General features: G+C 54.5%; 1 protein-coding gene across 1 annotated transcript; it reads right to left on the bottom strand.

Moving 5' to 3' along the window:
* Nucleotides 1-305: 305 nt before the first annotated feature.
* On the bottom strand, nucleotides 306-8,911 carry LOC140711280 (uncharacterized). The gene is made up of 7 exons (XM_073014219.1): nucleotides 8,838-8,911; nucleotides 8,385-8,460; nucleotides 6,660-6,733; nucleotides 3,081-3,244; nucleotides 2,345-2,830; nucleotides 1,313-1,592; nucleotides 306-1,193 (listed from the first exon to the last, which is right to left on the bottom strand). The coding sequence occupies exons 1-7, from the start codon at nucleotides 8,909-8,911 to the stop codon at nucleotides 713-715; spliced, it is 1,635 nt and encodes a 544-aa protein (XP_072870320.1). The 3' UTR covers nucleotides 306-712.
* Nucleotides 8,912-16,827: the final 7,916 nt, after the last annotated feature.

Below are 16,827 nucleotides of genomic sequence, written 5' to 3'. Positions count from 1 at the left end.
TGCAGAGCTGAGAGCAGCTGTCTCCCATTAACCCGAGGCTGTACCAACCAAGCCACGTTCCCACATAATACTGGTTTCCAAAGTACCTTTTTCCCCAGAAGAGAAGAGGCGTGGACTTACTAACCTCCAATATGTGTAACTCCTCCCAGGTGGCAAAACCAGGGCAACAGAGAACACGGAGATTCTGCCAATGTATCCTAATTTCACGTACCTGTACACAAACTCCCAAGCATTTTAGCAAGCTTTTGGACATGGAGCTCAAAAGAATGACCCATAAATACTTTCCAATACATACAGCATCTTAATGTGTTTTTCTTTCTTTTTTATTTTTTGTAGACACAGAGTCTCATTATGTGGTCCAGGCTGCTCTGGAACTCCTGGGCTCAAGCGACCCTCCTGCCTCAGCCTCCGAAAGCACTCGCATGACAAGCATGAGCCACTGTGCAGGACCCACAGCACTTAAATTCCAAAATCACCTTGAAACCCTGACCTTCCACCTGCCCTGGTGGCTTCCAGAGGTCAGTTCCTCTTCCCGTGCCGAAGGTTTCTTGTCTTTCGCGGCCCAGGTAAGGTCACTCCAGGTGCTCCCTCTGCTTCTGAAGGCCTTTGACTGAGAAGCCACTCTGGGTCCTATTAGGACCCCAAGGCGGCTCCATTCGTACTCGCACATCTCCCGGCCGGTTTAAGTCACGCTGGCCAGGCTATTTCCACTTCACTCTCCTAATTTCTCCAATCCCATCCTCTGCTGCATCACCTTTTCTTTCTCTGAGAACCCAACCCTGCAGGAGGAACGCTGATGCTGGGGTCCTTTAACTAGAACGCTAACGCCAGAGCACTTCCCCGGGCGCTGGGGGGCGGGCTGCCGGGCGGGGCCTGGCGCTGCCACCGGGGTGTCCCGCGGGGGCGGGGGCGCTGGGCCTAGGGAGGCTGCGCTGCTGGCTCGGGGAGCGCGCGGCGTACTGATGTCAGGGCCAGGGCGCATGGAGACGACGGGCCGGGCATCACGTAGGCGCTCGCGGCGGGCGGGGCGGCGCTGACAGCGCCCCAACATGCAGCACCCGTGCCGCCCCGCGCGCTCAAGGGCGAAGGGAAGGTCACCGGGACCGAGGGCGGGGGCCCATTCCCGCTCCATCCTTGTGCAGTGCGCGGTCCCGAAACGGGAGGAAATCCGCCATCCGCGCCTTTCCACGCATCTGCGGCAGGAGGAACCGGGAAAATAAAAATCAAAACCCAGCTCCGGGCGCGTCGCGTCTCCAGCCCGCGCTATCACTAAGGCTCCCAGGTGGCGTTCGCCTGGGAAGCGCCGATCTACCCGCCAGGGGCTGCGCGGCCTGGGGCGCTCCACCGTCCGGGCACCGGCGCCCTCACGTGCACCCGGGGCCTGGGGCGCGCAGTCTCCACCACCTCCGGCTCTTCAATGTTAAATGTCCTCCTGGCGCGCCCGCGTCGTGGACCCAGACTCGGGTCCCTCCTGGAGAGCCGCTTCCACATTGCAGGGCAGGGGAAACCCAGAGCCCGCGCCGCGGCGCCGCTGACGTCCCGGAGTCCCCGCTTCCTGGTCCTTCTCGTCCGCGGAGGTCTGCGGGGAGGGCCTGGGACCCATTTTAGTTTTCGGTTTTCTCACGAGCCGAAAGGCAACAGCACATGCGAGCGCAGGAAACCCATTTTTAAAATCTCCCAGCGGAAACGCGAGGGGCTGCCGGACCGCCTCGGAGACGCCAGGCGGGAACCCAGAGCACTCCCTCCGCGTCCCGCATTGCAGCAGCCAGGACCCCGCCCACGCCGCGCGGGGCACGAGGCGACAGGAGGCGCGCGGGGACCTGGCCGTTTCTTCCTCGACATGCTGGGGGGCGGCGTGGGGCAGAGTTGAAGGGCGGGGGGCCACTTAGGAAGTGATCGCGCTGTACCCACGCTTCGGAGGGGAAGCCCGGCCGGGTCCTACAGCTCAGAGGCAGAACGACTCCCGAGGGTCCTCCAGGCGACCCCCTCTGTCAGGCTCAATTTAAAACATAAACCGGAGGGCGTGGAAAGCTCACTATCTTCCGGATGGAGGTTCCTATCGCCATGTCCCTTCCTCCTCCGCCCCACCCGGCAAGGACCCGGGGGCTGCCTTGCTGGCTCACGCCGCCCCGCAGGTACCCCTGCCGCTGCCGGGCACGGGCTTCTCCCCAGTTCTCCCCATCGCTTCCCCGCTCTTCTCCCTGGTTCTTCCCATCGCTCCTCCACCTTTCCCCGCGTCCTCCCATCGCTTCCCCCCTCTTCTGCCCCATCCCCCAAATCCCCTTCGCCTTGTTCTCCTCGGCTCCGTCCGCCCCTCCCTCGCCGCCGGGAGGGGGGTGCGCACCTTGAGCATCCTCGCCTCTGGTCAGCACGCCGACTGCCTTGCCGGCCCCGGAGAGGTGCTCCAGGAACTTCCGCAAGGAGCCCTTAGGGGCCTGGGAGTCGTCAGTGTCCATGGCGAGGAGGTCGAGGGGAGCCGCTAGTCCCGGTGCGCAGTAGGCAATGTGGACCCTGCCCGCGCGCGCGGGAGTCGGAACTGCTGCCCCGCCCCGCCCCAGGGCCAATGGGCGGTGACGGGCGGGGCCCGAGCGCACGGGAGGGGCTGCGGGAGCGGGGGCGTGGCTAGGTGCAGGGAAAGGGGCAGGTGCGGGCGGGGTGCGGGAGTGGGCAGGAGCACCTACGCCGGGGTCGTCGTAGGTGGGGGCCGTGCTAGCGGTGAGGTGGGCCGCAGACGTGGGGATAGCGCCACAGGTAGGCGGGGTCCCTGCGGGTGGGGCCGCGTCTCTGGTGCTCGAGACTCGCGGGTGGGCTGGAAGGCTCTGGTTGGGGACTTCAGGGATACCCGGAGTGCCACAGGTGGGGGCAGGGGCAGCGTCCGGGGGAGGGGAGACCACAGGGGGGCGGGGGTCACATCGTTTGGGGGGCGCGCCAGGGTGGGGCGGGATAGAACGCGGGGAGCATCTCCCGGGCCGGGTGAGGGAGACCTTGAGTGGGCGCGAACGTCTGGGCGGGGGGAAGCCCTGCACTTGCGGGGAGCGCCGATGGCGGGGCGGGGTGGAATTGGGGCGTGGAGACCCCACCTGGATGCGGAAGTTCGCAGCAGGCCCGGCCGCTCCGGCGGTTGTTGGCGCAGAGCCCCGCTGCGCGCACAGCTTCTAGTTGCCGGCAGGATTCCTCCTGGGGCTGCGCTGGGAGCCTCCGGGCGTGGCTTCCTCGACCTTCGCCCCCAGGTATTCTCTGTAGTCTGAGGTCGGGAAGGACGAACGGAGAGTAGATCCTCCAGGTGGTGGGAAAAACTGAGCGCGGCGGGCTTAGCTATGACGAAGCTGCGATTTCCCGGGCCCACGGGGGCTGTGGCGTCCACTCGGTTCCTGCTAATCCCACTGTATTATAAGGTGGGGAGAGTCAGCTTGCATAGTGAAACCAAAGAGAGCTGCGAGATGGAGAGTGAGAGTGAGAAACCAAGAGAGTGAGACACACACACACACACACACACACACACACACAAACACACAGAGAGAGAGAGGGAAAGAGAGGGAGAGTGAGAGAGACAGAGAGAGAGACAGAAAAAGTCAGAGAAGCAGAGACACAGAGAGACATAGAAAGATAGAGAAAGATGAGGGGAAGAGAGAAACAGAGACACACAGAGTCTTAAAAAGAGACACAGAGAGACAGAGCAACCAGGAGAGAGACACAGAGAGGGAGAAACAGAGACAATTTAAACCAAAAGAGAAAAACAGACCAGAAAAGAAAAACAACTAGTAGAGCTCGGAACTGCGAAGGTGGCATCATTCCGTTAGTCTCGGGTTTTGCTTCCTGGGTTTGTGACATGGTCAGAGTCCTTGTCTTTGATTTCCTAACACAAGTTGTTAAAGTTGGAAGTGAGTGTGAAATTGAGTTAGTCTAGCTTTATTCTTTCACGGATGAGAAGTGAATTATCTTCAGCAAGGTGGGTGCAGGCGTGGTCCCCGGGGGTCACTGTGGTGAACAGGCTGCCCTTGTGGGCAGCCAAGTTCGTCATCACTGGGACAGAGCCCAGGACACTTCCCCGGCTGGCCAGCCTTTTCCTAGAACCCCACACATTGCAAAGGATGGAGTCCAGATCTATACCATAAAGAAACGAGGGTGGTTACAGAAAGCACCACGATCTCAGCTAAGTGGCTCTGAGCACCCCAACGTTGGGGCACCTCAGTACAGGTTGGGGCAGCTCAGGCTGTGCCCAGCAGGGAGGCCGGCCCGATCAATCTGCGGTCTCCACCCTGAGAGTGTGGGCTCCTTCCCCCAGCGCGGGTTAAAGCATCGTGTGTCCACCTGTGCAGTGACTGGTCCCAGTGGCCCTGGAGGGCTGAAACCCTGGGTCCCGCCACTGGTCCAGGGCATCCGTTTCCCCTTCCTGCAGTTCCTGTGTCTGTGTGTCCAGGGGGCTCCGATCCCTGTCTTAGGACCATGGCTGAGGGGACAAGTTCACCCGCTTTGGAGCTGGCCCGGATCTTGGTTCTGTGGATCCTCGCTGTGTGGCTCTGGAACAGTTCTGTCCTCAGGAGATGGATCCTCACAGCCGCCTCTTGGGGCCATGAGGAGAATTAATAGGACGACCCCCGGGTAGCTGCTCAAAGCCCTGTGTGGGGCCAGCCCTGTGTCTCCACCAGTTCCTTTGCTCTGTGCTCCCCCCCACTGTCACATCGCCAGCCTTTATTTCCTTTTCCTTGGACCCAGACAGCGAATGCTCCGCTGGTCTTGGCAGCCCCTTCTCTAGTCTGTCCTCAAATCACTTCCTGACGGACAGCCCTGACTAGCCATCAACGTGACCAAAACCCCACAAAATAGAACCCAACTTTCCTATTAAGCTGTACAGAGCTGTCCCAGCCCCACTTCCCACAGGCTGGCCTCATTCGCCATGGGATCCATGGTTCTCACCTGGGGCTGGGGGTGCCCCTGGCATCTGGTGGGGAGTGTCAGGGATGTCCCTCCAGGCCCAGTACAGTCCCCCAGCTGGTGGCCGGCAGACAGCAGCACCCAACCTGATGTCCCTGTGGCTTCTGGTTCCCCGAGGCTGGCTGTGCTTTGCTGCCTCTACATGCTCTCAGATGGGTGCCCTCTCTCCACCTTCACTGGTTAGCAGTGTTCCATCCATTAGAGCTCAAAGCACTGCCTCCCGGCAATGCAGCCCCTTCTCCTGGCCTGCCGTCTGCCTGTGCCCCGCGGTCTGTACCGTGTCCTCACGGACCGATCAGAGCGAGGCTCCCAGGGATGGAGAGGTTCCTGCTTGTGTCTGCTTGTGTCTCTGTCCCGTCTTCTCTGGACCTGGCACCGTGGCCTTTGCCGACAGAGGTCTTGGGTTGATTGTCAGTGAAGCAGACAATCTATATGGCTCTAAATGGCTGTGAACATGCTTGATTGGGTTATTTTAAAATAATTGTATATGTAAACATTTGAGTGTGACACAGGTGGATTTTTGGGCTAATGGTCTTGTTCTTCAGGGAGTAACCACAGGCCCATCCACAAGGACCATTTCCAGCTAATTTATGGAACGCTGTTCTACCTGGTTAATTTTCAACGTTATCTCAGCCTGAGAGGTAGGTCAGCATGTGACGAAGTTCACTGGTTTGAATCCTAATCTGCTCCTTAGGAGCTGCACCTTCCATGCCTTCGTTTCTTCCTTGGTTAGGTAGGGAAGGTATGAGCTACCTCAGAGTTGTGAGTGAGGCCTGCATCGAGTGACCGCATTAAAGTGACAAGGACTGCACCCGGAGTGTTGATATTTAAAGACCTTTAAACATCGCGATGCCGCATTTTGGTACCCAGGTAAAACAGCAAAGTTATTTCAGATGCAGACACAGACCCTCGGTGAGGTGGGGGACTGATGGCAGGAGGTGGACCACCGACCCTGTAACGAGGGCGTGGTCTGTTCGAGGCTGAACGAAGTGCACATCATTGCATGTACCACGGAGGTCCCTCTCGTGAAGTCCTGGAAGGGTCCATGTGGCTGAGCCGTGTGGTCTGTCCATGACGTCCGGCAGGAGCAGAGCTTTCGGGTGCAGCCTTGCTCTTGTGCGCACAGCCCTCAACGGTCTCAAAAGTCTGAGGCTTAAAGCAGGCTTGGGGTTTCCTTACACCTCCTGGACATCTAATTTGCCTGGCAAACATGTTTTTCTTGGGTGTAAAGGTGAAGGAGTGGGTGATTCTGGTGAAAGTGTACTAATTACTGCACTTCTGGGTCAGTGGCGCTTGGTTGAAGACACTATCTGCCCTGGATGGACATCTCTGGGGTGGTGAGAACCGGTGGCTGGATGTCGCGGGGTTGCCAAGAAGATGCCAATTTTTTCCTTTTTCCTCAGTAACAACACCCTACTTTGTTTAGGGAAGCAGTGCACCCAGCTGAAAATCCAATTCTCTTGCACGGCAGAGCGGCTGGTGACACAGGTCCAGATGCTGGGATGCTGATGGGGGGTCCTGGAGTGGGAGGTGTCAGGAGACTTTCCGGACCCACAGCAGCCCTGGGCTCTTGTCCGGCCTTCTTGCCCGAGGCATGACCCCTGGAGGGAAAGCAGCTTCGGGGGCCCGAGGGCCAGAAGGCAGAGTCCTGGTGTGTGGGGCAGGCCTGGGCCAGGCTCCTCGGAGGATGTCACAGAGCTGCTGCCCATGAGGGGACCACCCACCTCTGAGCCCCATGCAGATTTTCCTCTGTAGCCGAGCGAAATCCTGGTACGGTGAATGAGGCAGTCAGAGGCACCTTTTGTGGAAGGAGGACAAAGCTGGAGAGAAAGAGGTTTTCCTAAAGGCACAAGGCGCTGATTCTGCGTTAGGGATAATTCCTAGGAGTGTGGTTGCTGGTGGGTGGAAAACTGTAGCCAGAGAATAAGTGGGAGTGGCACTTGCTGGTATTTAACTGATTCGTTCACGAATGGTCCGAACAGTTCCAGAGAAAAGAACATTTCGGACACAGAAGTTTTCACCCTGCCTGACAATCAGCCTGACCGTGGGCTGTTCCATCCTTCCTGGGCGACACTGAGAGGGTCTCAGGCCCTTCCGACCCTGTGCTGGCATTTCCCCAGGGTGTGTGCCCCATCCCGAATAGGCTGGAATGCCTCTGGGTGCAGCTGAGCCTCTTGAAAAGGGAAGAGACATGTGATGTGCTCTGGCTGAACAGGAAAATGAGGGAGGACAGGGAGAGGGGCCTGGAGGTGAGGAGGATGGTGAGCAACACTGGGGACAGAGGACGTAGGGTAACACCAGGGACAGGGGGATGGAGGGTAACGCCGGGGACAGGGGCATGGAGGGTAACGCCGGAGACAGGGGATGGAGGGTAACACCACTTCTCCAGGTGCCTTTGGGGGATGCTGCCGCCTCTCGCACCCCAGAGTGAAGTCAACAGGATTCTGTCCCGAGGAGCCCCAGAGCCTGGCAGCTGGGATTGTCGCAGTATGAACCACTGTTCACTAGCTCTGCACCCTGGGACAGGCTCCCTGGTGTTTCCACCCTGGTTTCCCATCTGGACAGTGGGACCCTGAGTGTCCCCGTCACAGCTGCGCCCAGAGCCCTGGACTCCAGCGTGTCGTCGGCACTCATTAGCGTTTCTCTTGTTGTGGTCCGTGGATGAAGTGGCTCTCTCTTTGTGTGTTCACAGCCCTCCTGCTCACTTTACCTTCTGGGAACACTTTTTACATAGCTTCGTATGTGGGGAGGACTCGAGTGATTAATCGAATGTTTCATCAGGTGCAGTTCTTCTGTTTCCCAGTTTTGACACAACATTTGGTGAAATTTCCAGGGACTCCTGTGGTCAGCCTCGCGGTTTCACTCTGTCACTTTCTAATGCAGTATTCTTTGGGAGTCTTTTCAATTAAGCGCCATCATTTAAAAATAAGTTTTATAATATGCAGTTTCAGGTTAATTATTTACCTTTGGGTCTCAGGCAGTAGCTACCTACCTGTGAGTAGTCACAAAGTTTCACGCAGTTTTCTCTAGGCGTCCCTGGCTCGTAGCTCAGCAGGTCCCTTCAGATGAGTCAGCCAGCTGTGTACCTGCATGTTCAGGATACTTGTCAGGGGCCTTCCTCAGAGAAAGACCGACGCTTACCTCATCCTTGGGACTTTGGAGCCCACCCTGGAGAGACTCCAGCCACGTCCTAAGGGGCCGTCCGGGTCCCACAGGCTGGTGGGAGTGACTTCTGAGACACTCCAGACCACACTTTGTGTTCCTACACCCCACAAAGCCACTTAAAGTGCCGTGTTCTGGTGCTGTGTGCCTCACCAGTGTGCCACACAAGCCTGCACCGGGATCTGAGCGGGCGCTGCCTTCCTCAGGCTATGCTTAAGTTTTGGGGCAACTGGAGCACTCGTGGCTGTGATTCTTGCCACTGTCTGGGCTTCCCTAGAGGGTCTCACCCGCAGCCTGAGGACCACATCGGCAGCCACCGAGGAGCCGCCAGGTGCGGCCTTGGTCCCACTCAGTCCTTTTCGACTTTGGTGAGAGAGGAGACAGCAAAACTTCAGCTGGGAGCCCCAGGCCTTCTCTGCTTGGGGCCCTGGGACTGACATAGCACAGATCCTGCCATCCACGTGCTGGGGGCCCCGCTGTGCGGCTCCCTCCTCTGGTTAGGGGCTGCACCCTTGGGCTGGGCACCTCCTGGTTCTCACACTCAGGGGCCCAGGGAGGGTGGTGGATGAAGAGAGAAGGAGAAGGGTGGCAGTTTGAGCCCAATTGTGTTGGCTTCGTCTTCCGCCTCTTGTCCCTAAGTACATTGGCAAAGTTTTCCAGGTGAAAACTCAGAAGGGATTTTTAATGACTGGAATCTGTGAATTCCATGGAAGCCAAGTCTGTCCACCTCTTTCACCCACCTCATTTCTCCCCGTTGGGGCTGATTTTGGCAGCGTTCATAGGGGCAGGGACGGAAGGGGTGGGGGCCAGCCATCGGCCCTGTGTCCCTCCTCTCCTCCCCTCAGAGCCACAGCATTTCGGTGTCATCCCCTTCCCTGCACGCGTCCTCATGAAAACCAAGTGTGGCTGGAGGGAGATGCCTGCGCCCACTCCCGTGACCTTCCCGGCCAGCCTGGCTGCAGCGGCCTCTCGGCAGGCATCTGTCTGGTGCTGCCTCCGTGCCCCTCCCATCACCTGACGCTCGTGTTCCTGAATCTTCACACGTGTGCTCTGTGCAGCCACCTCACAGGCTCCCTGGGAACGGAGACAGTGTCTCACGCCGGTCAGAATGCTCTTCTCTGTCCACTGAATAGTCCAACACAGAATCATTCCTCTGTGATTATTTATGCTTTGTTATGTAGAACTGGAATAAAGAAAAAGTGAATTTAGACATTACAGCCATCAGGTTGAAGCTTAGTAATTGCATTAGGGAATTAAATGGAAGCATTTGAGCTTCTCGAGTTCTAATTCCACATCTTCATATCCCCATCACCCCATACCCAGTGTCTAACAGAGCTCTTGGTCTAGGAGTTTCTTGATAAATGCTTATTGAATTGAACTGGACTGAGCTTAACATTCCCACCCAGAGTTAGAAGCCAGTCCCTGAACAAATTGCATTTAGAATATGAGTTTGACGTTACTGTGGTAAGGGTTATCCTACACGTCATAATTCCTAGTCAATATCGGGTATTTAGTCAAATAGTCTCAAGTATAGAGAAGCATAGGCCTATCTGGCAAAAGGGCAAGGCACGGTGCTTTAGGTCCAGGTCCCCAATATCAACTATGAAAATAAAACATCAACTCCAATGACAGCCCTGTCTTCAGCTGGTCACTGTTTACACTGACAATTATAAACAGCTTGAACTTGCTGTCCTGAGAGGCAACACACCCTCCATTCTCTCTGCAGTGTAGCTGCCTTGGTGGATGGAACATGCCGCTCCTCCTTCCCTCTCCCTATCCCTCCCTCCCCCCTCCTCTCTCCCTCCCTCTCCCCTCCTCTCTCCCTCCCTCTCCCCTCCTCTCTCCCTCCTTCCCCCCTCCTTCTTCCTATCTTCTCTCACCTTTATCTCCTCACCTTCTCTCCTGGACAAGGGGCAGAAGAGAGGAGACCTCCGGAATCTTCTGCTTCATCCAAGCAGCTTGAGAGCAGCATCAACAGCTGCAATTTGGCTGCCGCAACAGGTGCCTCAGGGCAGCCTTTCTAATGGGAATCCTGGAATCATGTCTTTCCTTAATGTGTCCTAAAGGCTGGAGGACATGAAGTGAAACAATGCTCCATGCTCAGTCCTGTGATTTTGTGTAATTATTGGACTTACTTTGAAATTAAACTAAATGATACCCAAGGTGGAGCATGAAAAAAAAGAAAAAACAGGCTATGGTGTTTGAAAAGCAAACAAAACCATTTGGTTTGTTGTTTTGTTCTTAGACCTTCACAGGCTCCTAGGTCACACGTTTCAGTTTCTTAGCAAGTGACATTCTCTGCAGAAGCTGTGTCAGTCTCTTGTTTGATGATGTCAGCCACAGCAGAAAGAAGCACTCCGTAGGCCCCGTGCTCAGCACCTTGGCGTGAGCTCCTGCCATCTTCTGTTCATGCTCATCACAGCTCTGTGAAGTAGGCATCCTCCTGATCCCTGTGGGAGGATGGAGGATGGAGGCGGAAGGGTGAGTGATGGCAGGATCACATGAGGGGTCTCTCCCGAAGTAGGGAGGGGAACCGGCCCAGGACCTAACTGCCCATCGCATCCTTCTTCCTCCTCCTCTGCCTCTCTGTGACTGTTTGACTCAGGCTGCAGGGACAGACATAAGTATGTGCAGAGCCTGTGTGCACCCCTGGGAATTTGTGCTCATATTGGCAGGGAGGGATGTGAGGTTGTACAGAGCGTGTGTGCATACCTTGGCGGTGTATGCTGGCGTTGGCAGGGACAGATGTGAGCGCGTATGGAATGTGTGTGCACACCTTGGGGATGTGTGCTGGCATTGGCAGGGACAGATGTGTACAGAGCGTGTGTGCACACCTCGGGGTGTGTGCTGTTGTTGGCATGAACAGACGTGAGCGTGTACAGAGCGTGTGTGCACACCTGGGGGTGTGTGCTGGTGTTGATAGGGACAGATGTGTACAGAACGTGTGTGCACACCTGGGGGTGTGTGCTTATGTTGTTTTGTAACCGGCAAATACGTGGCCCCTTGCGTCGGGCGGCCCTGCGCCCATGCTGAGTCCATCAGTGGCCCTCGGGTTGGGGTCTCCATCTGCCCAGACAGCACTCGAGTGGCTTGAGGTTTCAGATTCTTCCTCTACGGATACTTGGGCCTCCTCAGGACCAAACATCAGAACCAGCCAACTGCAAACTACAAGAACGTTCAAATGCATCTTCAGTAGGAAAAACAAAAGCAATTGGAAAAATTTTCCAACGTGACCCCGTGGTTAAGCCGTTAGATACTCCAGCCAACAGATTGAGTCACTTTAAAATTCACACCAATTAAAATGGTTGTGAGAGTTGCAGACCTTTACCGCTAAACCTTGAAATAATTGAAGCATTCTGCTCCACTTGCTTACAAACTAGGGTTGAGGATACCTTTCAGTCCAAAGTAGCAACCTTGTAAATCCAGCTTAGATGCGAGGCTCCCACTGACACAGGAAGAGACAGTGGCCCTTGATTATTCTCCTGTGTTCAGATACTGTGTCATTTCCTTTTTTTTTTTTTTTTTTTTTTTTTTTTTTTTTTTTGTATACTGATCATCACTTCTGCTTTTCCAATTCAAACTAAAGGGAGTTTAGTTCTGTTTTGGAGAAGCTGTGGTTAGTGGTTTCTTTTCATGGTTTGCTTAATCTCTTAAGTCTGGTGCTTACATTACCCAAATAGACTTTTCTTTAGTACGACAGTGCCATAACCCAGGGCTTCTCCCTCCATATCTGCTCCCCAGGAGGCTCCCTAGGAATGGGAGCTGGAGATCCAGCCCCTCTCCATGTGCCGTTTTCTTTGAGTCCAAGGCAGGTTTGGCTCAGAGAAGAAAAGAGGCCTCCGGGTTAGCTGCCTCTGACTGCTTGCTTGTGAAATGTTTAATAAGGCGACTTCCAAACTAATTTACACATTGATAGTTGTAGCTTGAAGTATCACCGCAGTCATAAGAGCTAGAAACACTCCCATAAAGTAGATAAGCAGAAAAAAAGCCATAGAAGTTTAATAAAGCGCAAATAAAATGGTGTTGTAAGAATGTACAGTGGGAAATGCTCTCAGTCCAGCCAGATCCAGCTGTGACGTCAGTCCAGCTGTGGTGTCCTTCTGTAAAAACATTCAGCCACATGTGGCCCTGATCGCAATCACTACTCTGAATTGTGATCCAGAATGTTCTTGGGGGCCGATGCTGGGACTGTTCCAGCAGTTGAGTCTGATTGGGCGTCACGGTGGTGATGTGCTTATCGCAGACAGCTGGGCTGAGTGGTGGCCACCCGTGCACTCGCCACGTGCAGCCGTTCTTCTGGTGATGGGGTTGCATGCGGCGCGGCTTGTCCACCTGGGCTATTAAAGTACAGGGAACCCAACCGCGGGCGGGTGCCTCCCGACATGGGAGCTGTCTTTTTTATCCAGGGCCCTCTGGCGCTGCAGACCCCTGCCGCCAGTCTGAGCTCACAAGGAGGTACCGGAGGGCTCTGCTGGGGCATGGAGGTCCCTAAGCAGGTGGTCACTTATTGCTTGTGGAGTGGTCCATGGCCTGTGAGTTTATTCTCGGGGTTTGTGTGGGCGAGGTTAACCAGTTCACAGCTGGGCACTTACCCCTTACACAGGTGACACTAGTTAAAGTGGAATCTATATTAGCTCACACAGGTGTGTCTGAGGAACTGGGAGGGTGGGGAGGTTTGGCCCTAGCACTAGAGCCTGGGCTCCTGACATTCTGCGTCTTCCTGTTGGGGGGCCGTCAGGGCCGCTGTGGGTCCTGAAGACAGTAGGTGCCATATGGACCAGCGGATGCAGAAGCTTCTAGAGGCTGTTGGGGGTAAGGAGACGGTCGCTTACCCAGAGCCAGCCCTGCCGTCACTTCGACGTTAGATGGTGGGAACTGTTTTGGACTCTAGCTTCCAGAAATGTGAGAAAATAAGTCAGTGTTTAGGGTGCTAAATTTGGGGTGATTTAGTGGAGAAATAGAAAACTAGCCCACAAAGGTGCACGCATTGAAATGTGCTCTCTCCAGGTGTTCACAGTGGTGTGAAGGGGATGGCATCAGGGTTCTGGGAACTGTGCAGTTCCACTGAAGGAAGGGGGTTCACCACGCCTTTCCTCATGTAACTGAAGGTATGTATGCCTGCCACACCGCCCAGGAGACAGGGACTGGGATTCTGACTTTCTTATGGGAACCAAGCCACAGTCAGAACACAGTGAGGGCTGAAATGAGCTTCCTACAGCCTGAACTGGGAAGAGGAATGGCAAGTAGCTTGTTTTTTTCTACACAGACCTGTCCTTTCAGGTTTTGTTAAGTTCTGGAAAAAGGGAGAAGCCAGGCACACCTCGGTGAGGGACAGTGTTTCTGGAGGTGTCACGGTTTCAGCCTTAATGTGGCCGTGTGGTTGGGAGGCTCAGAAACTGCCCTCCAAGGGCACTCATCTGTTCCTTATTGCAGTAATACTTCGTTTACAGAAATTACAGTGCGGGAGGCCTCTGGTCTGGATGGGTTTGTGTGGACCGAGGTCACGGGGTGTTGTCCCAAGTGCTTATCCTGACCTGGCAGAGGCTCTGTTTCCAAATAATTATTCTACAGTTTCAGAGCCTATACCTGAGTGATAGTCTTTTAACTTTGTTGCATAAAAGTAAAGTATGTCTTGAGGGTCTAAAAACCTATTTAGTAGTCATGGCTTTAAACTCATACATGGGGCTTTGGGATGGAGTGAAAACCACCGTCACCTGCGTGGACGCTGCGTGGTATTTTTAGCGTGGTGGCCTGCTCATGCCTTGAGCTCCATCTGCAGTGTGAGCAACAGCTGTGCATTTGAGAAATGTAGGCAGGTCAGCTTGCTCCTCCAGGGGCCTGCGGGCATCCGGGTGAGGGCCTGGGATGAGGCCACATCAGTGGGAAGGAGCTTGATTGTGTCAGCAGATATGTCTGCCTCTACAGGCCTGAAAGCCAGCCAGAACCCAGTTTTCCTTTGGTCATCTAATGCCAGAAAAAAACCCGTTTCTTGGAGATTCTCGTAATTTATATTAATGAACCATTTGACCATAAATAAAATGTTATAAATGCATGAGGCTTTACAATTTGGCAGATGTGTAACTCACATGTCATTATATCAAACTGTTGAAGATATTTGTTTCACTTGAAGGCTTTTAGCATTTTATGCGCAAACCAAATGCCAGTAGCATTTTGAAGGAGTATTTTGGAATTTTAAACACAGTGGGACAGTGCTGGGTCTCTGGGATGGTGGTGAGGTGGACGTGACCTCAAGCTCTTGGAGCTTGCAAGCAGGATTCCTAAATTGTCACACCTGCAGTGCTGGAAGTCAAAGTGGATTTCTGTAAATGAGGTATTAGTGCAATAAGGAACAGATGAGTGCCCTTGGAGGGCAGTTTCCGAGCCTCCCAGACACCCCAGGAGGAAGCGGGGTGGGAGGCAGTTACCCACCAGAACCTGGACGGTGTATCGTGTTTGCTGGTGGCCCTGCTTGGCAGGCCATTACGTGCAATAAGAAACAGGTGAGTGCCCTTGAGAGCGGTTTCTCGGCCCCCTTCAGAACAGCAAGTGGAAGACGCTCCAAGGTCGGGGGTGGGGGTTCGGTTATCCACAGGAGCCTGGATGGTGGAGCTGGGTTTGCTGGTGGTCCTGCGTGGCAGGTCATTACGTGCAATAAGGTACAGGTGACTGCCCTTGAGGGCGGTTTCTCAGTCTTCTTCGGAACTGCAAGTGGAAGACGCCCCAAAGTGAGGGGGGGCTGGTGGTCGGTTATCCAGTGGGGCCGGGTTTGCTGGTGGCCACTGCGTGGCAGGTCACTGCGTGGAGCGATGGGAGGTGAGTGGAGTGGGAATAGAGGATGCACCCTGCACAGCTACTGCTGGCAGTTGGCTCTGGTAGCAGAAGGGGCATAGATAGAGGGATTCCCATCAGGGGCAACACGACTGGGGTCCCACGTGTGGTGGATGCCGAGGTGTGGCTATATGTAATCTCAGTCTGCACAGCCGTCCTGGTGAGTGGGTTCAGTTACCTTCCCATCTCACATTTGAGAAATCTCGGGGTCTCACATCACAGCTAGGTGGGTTGGAACTAATGTCTCAGGCAGGACGTTGGCCCCAGAGCCCAGATCTTACCCGCCCCCATTCTTTTCAGTCCACCCAGCTTGTAGAGAGGGTTGTGTGGTGGTGGGTGGTGGCTGAGAAACCAACACAGTAGAAGGGGGGGAGGAAATAAACCAGGCAGGAGACACAGGCAGTGCTTGGGAGATCTGCACGGGGTGTGGGTGTGGGAGGCACCTCTGGGCCTGTGAACCCCGTTCTGTGCTCCTGGCTTGCCCAACCTTGGCCCTCAGCCACATGCTGCGTGCTTTAGGTAAAATCTCAGTCCCTCGTGTGGTGTGGGTATCTTTTCTCCCTGGCTTTGTCTCTCTTTAAATCACGGAGTCTCAGTGGGGATGGCGGGGTGGTTGGTGGTTCACGGAATTTGCCCTCCACTTCCCCATCCTTGTCCTGTCCTGTCTGGCCTGTTACCTGAATCTGTGTCTCTTCCGAGCCTGCAAATGAGTGGAGGCCACGGCAGCCTCTTGCTGACCGACCTCTCAAACTCTCTTATTCATCAGAATAGTGTTAAATGCTGATTCCTAGGCAACCCCATTAGATTCTACGCCTGCCTGGCATGGGTACTTTGGGGAAGGTACAGAAGGTTGCTGGGCTGTTCCAGGAGGGAATTTGCATTTGTAGAATGTCCACTGTGGTCTTTCCAGCACTCTACTTTCCACACACACACGGCATTAAACCTGGAAGACCCCTGGGTGCTGTGCTGGTGAGGAAGCCTCGGCTGGTTGAGGGGTTGCTGGGGCTCAGACTTGATTCCTGGGCTGGGGGCTGCGGGCTTATTCTCTTCAGTGGGCCTGCTGATGGGATGCCCTGAGAAGTCCTGCTGTGCGCTCAGGGGAAAGTGCAGAGACAGGCTCAGAAAAGACAGACCATGGATTTAAAAATTCCTACTGGAAAATCTTTTATGAGCAAAGTAATTTGCATCTAACTGAAGACAATCATTGCTTGAATAATTGGTTTGTTGACAAAGTTGATCCTATGAACAGATTAAAGTTTTCATTCATGCCTTATCTATAATGTAAATAGGAGCTATTACCACAACTTATATTAGCTTTAAATTTCGTATCAGATTGCAGTCCAGATTACAAACGACTGCTTGATAATCTAATTGATAAAATGGAGGAATTTAGTGCTTGGAACCCAGAGTGAAGGGAACAGAATTGCTTTGGTTTCTCAAAAGCGTGTTGACTGAGTGGTGACCTGGGGTGAAGAGAAGTGGCTAGAGTCATTACACTCGAGGAGATGATCTGCTCCCGCCTTTCTCAGCTGTCTTCTGGACAAAACAAAAGGGTGATAAATGGAAAAAAATTCAGCACTGAGTTCGTCTATGCCCTGAGCTTCTCATACGGTCATTAATGGGCTGTATCTGTGAAGCCTCCATACAGGCACAAAGGAATTAGGCTAGAGTAAGGCGGCCGGCGACCTCTGGCGTCTGGACCGCGTGTCATTTCCTAAAGCTCTTTAGGGTGAAATGACAGTCGCAATGTCTGTTCGGAGAAGTGTAATCTCACGTATGAGATGCAGATTTTAAATGATGCAGATTTTAAACACCAAAGTCAGGAAGCTTGGTGGGAGTGGCTGTCTTCCAAGTGGTTTTCTGTGCTGCCATGGATGAGGCGTGGATGTGTCATCTGTTGGT

Source organism: Chlorocebus sabaeus, unplaced genomic scaffold, assembly GCF_047675955.1.
Source record: "Chlorocebus sabaeus isolate Y175 unplaced genomic scaffold, mChlSab1.0.hap1 unalloc_scaffold_460, whole genome shotgun sequence".
Classification (NCBI taxonomy): Eukaryota; Metazoa; Chordata; class Mammalia; order Primates; family Cercopithecidae; genus Chlorocebus; species Chlorocebus sabaeus.
Note: the sequence above shows the minus strand (reverse complement) of the source record. Positions and strands in the feature narration are given on the sequence as shown.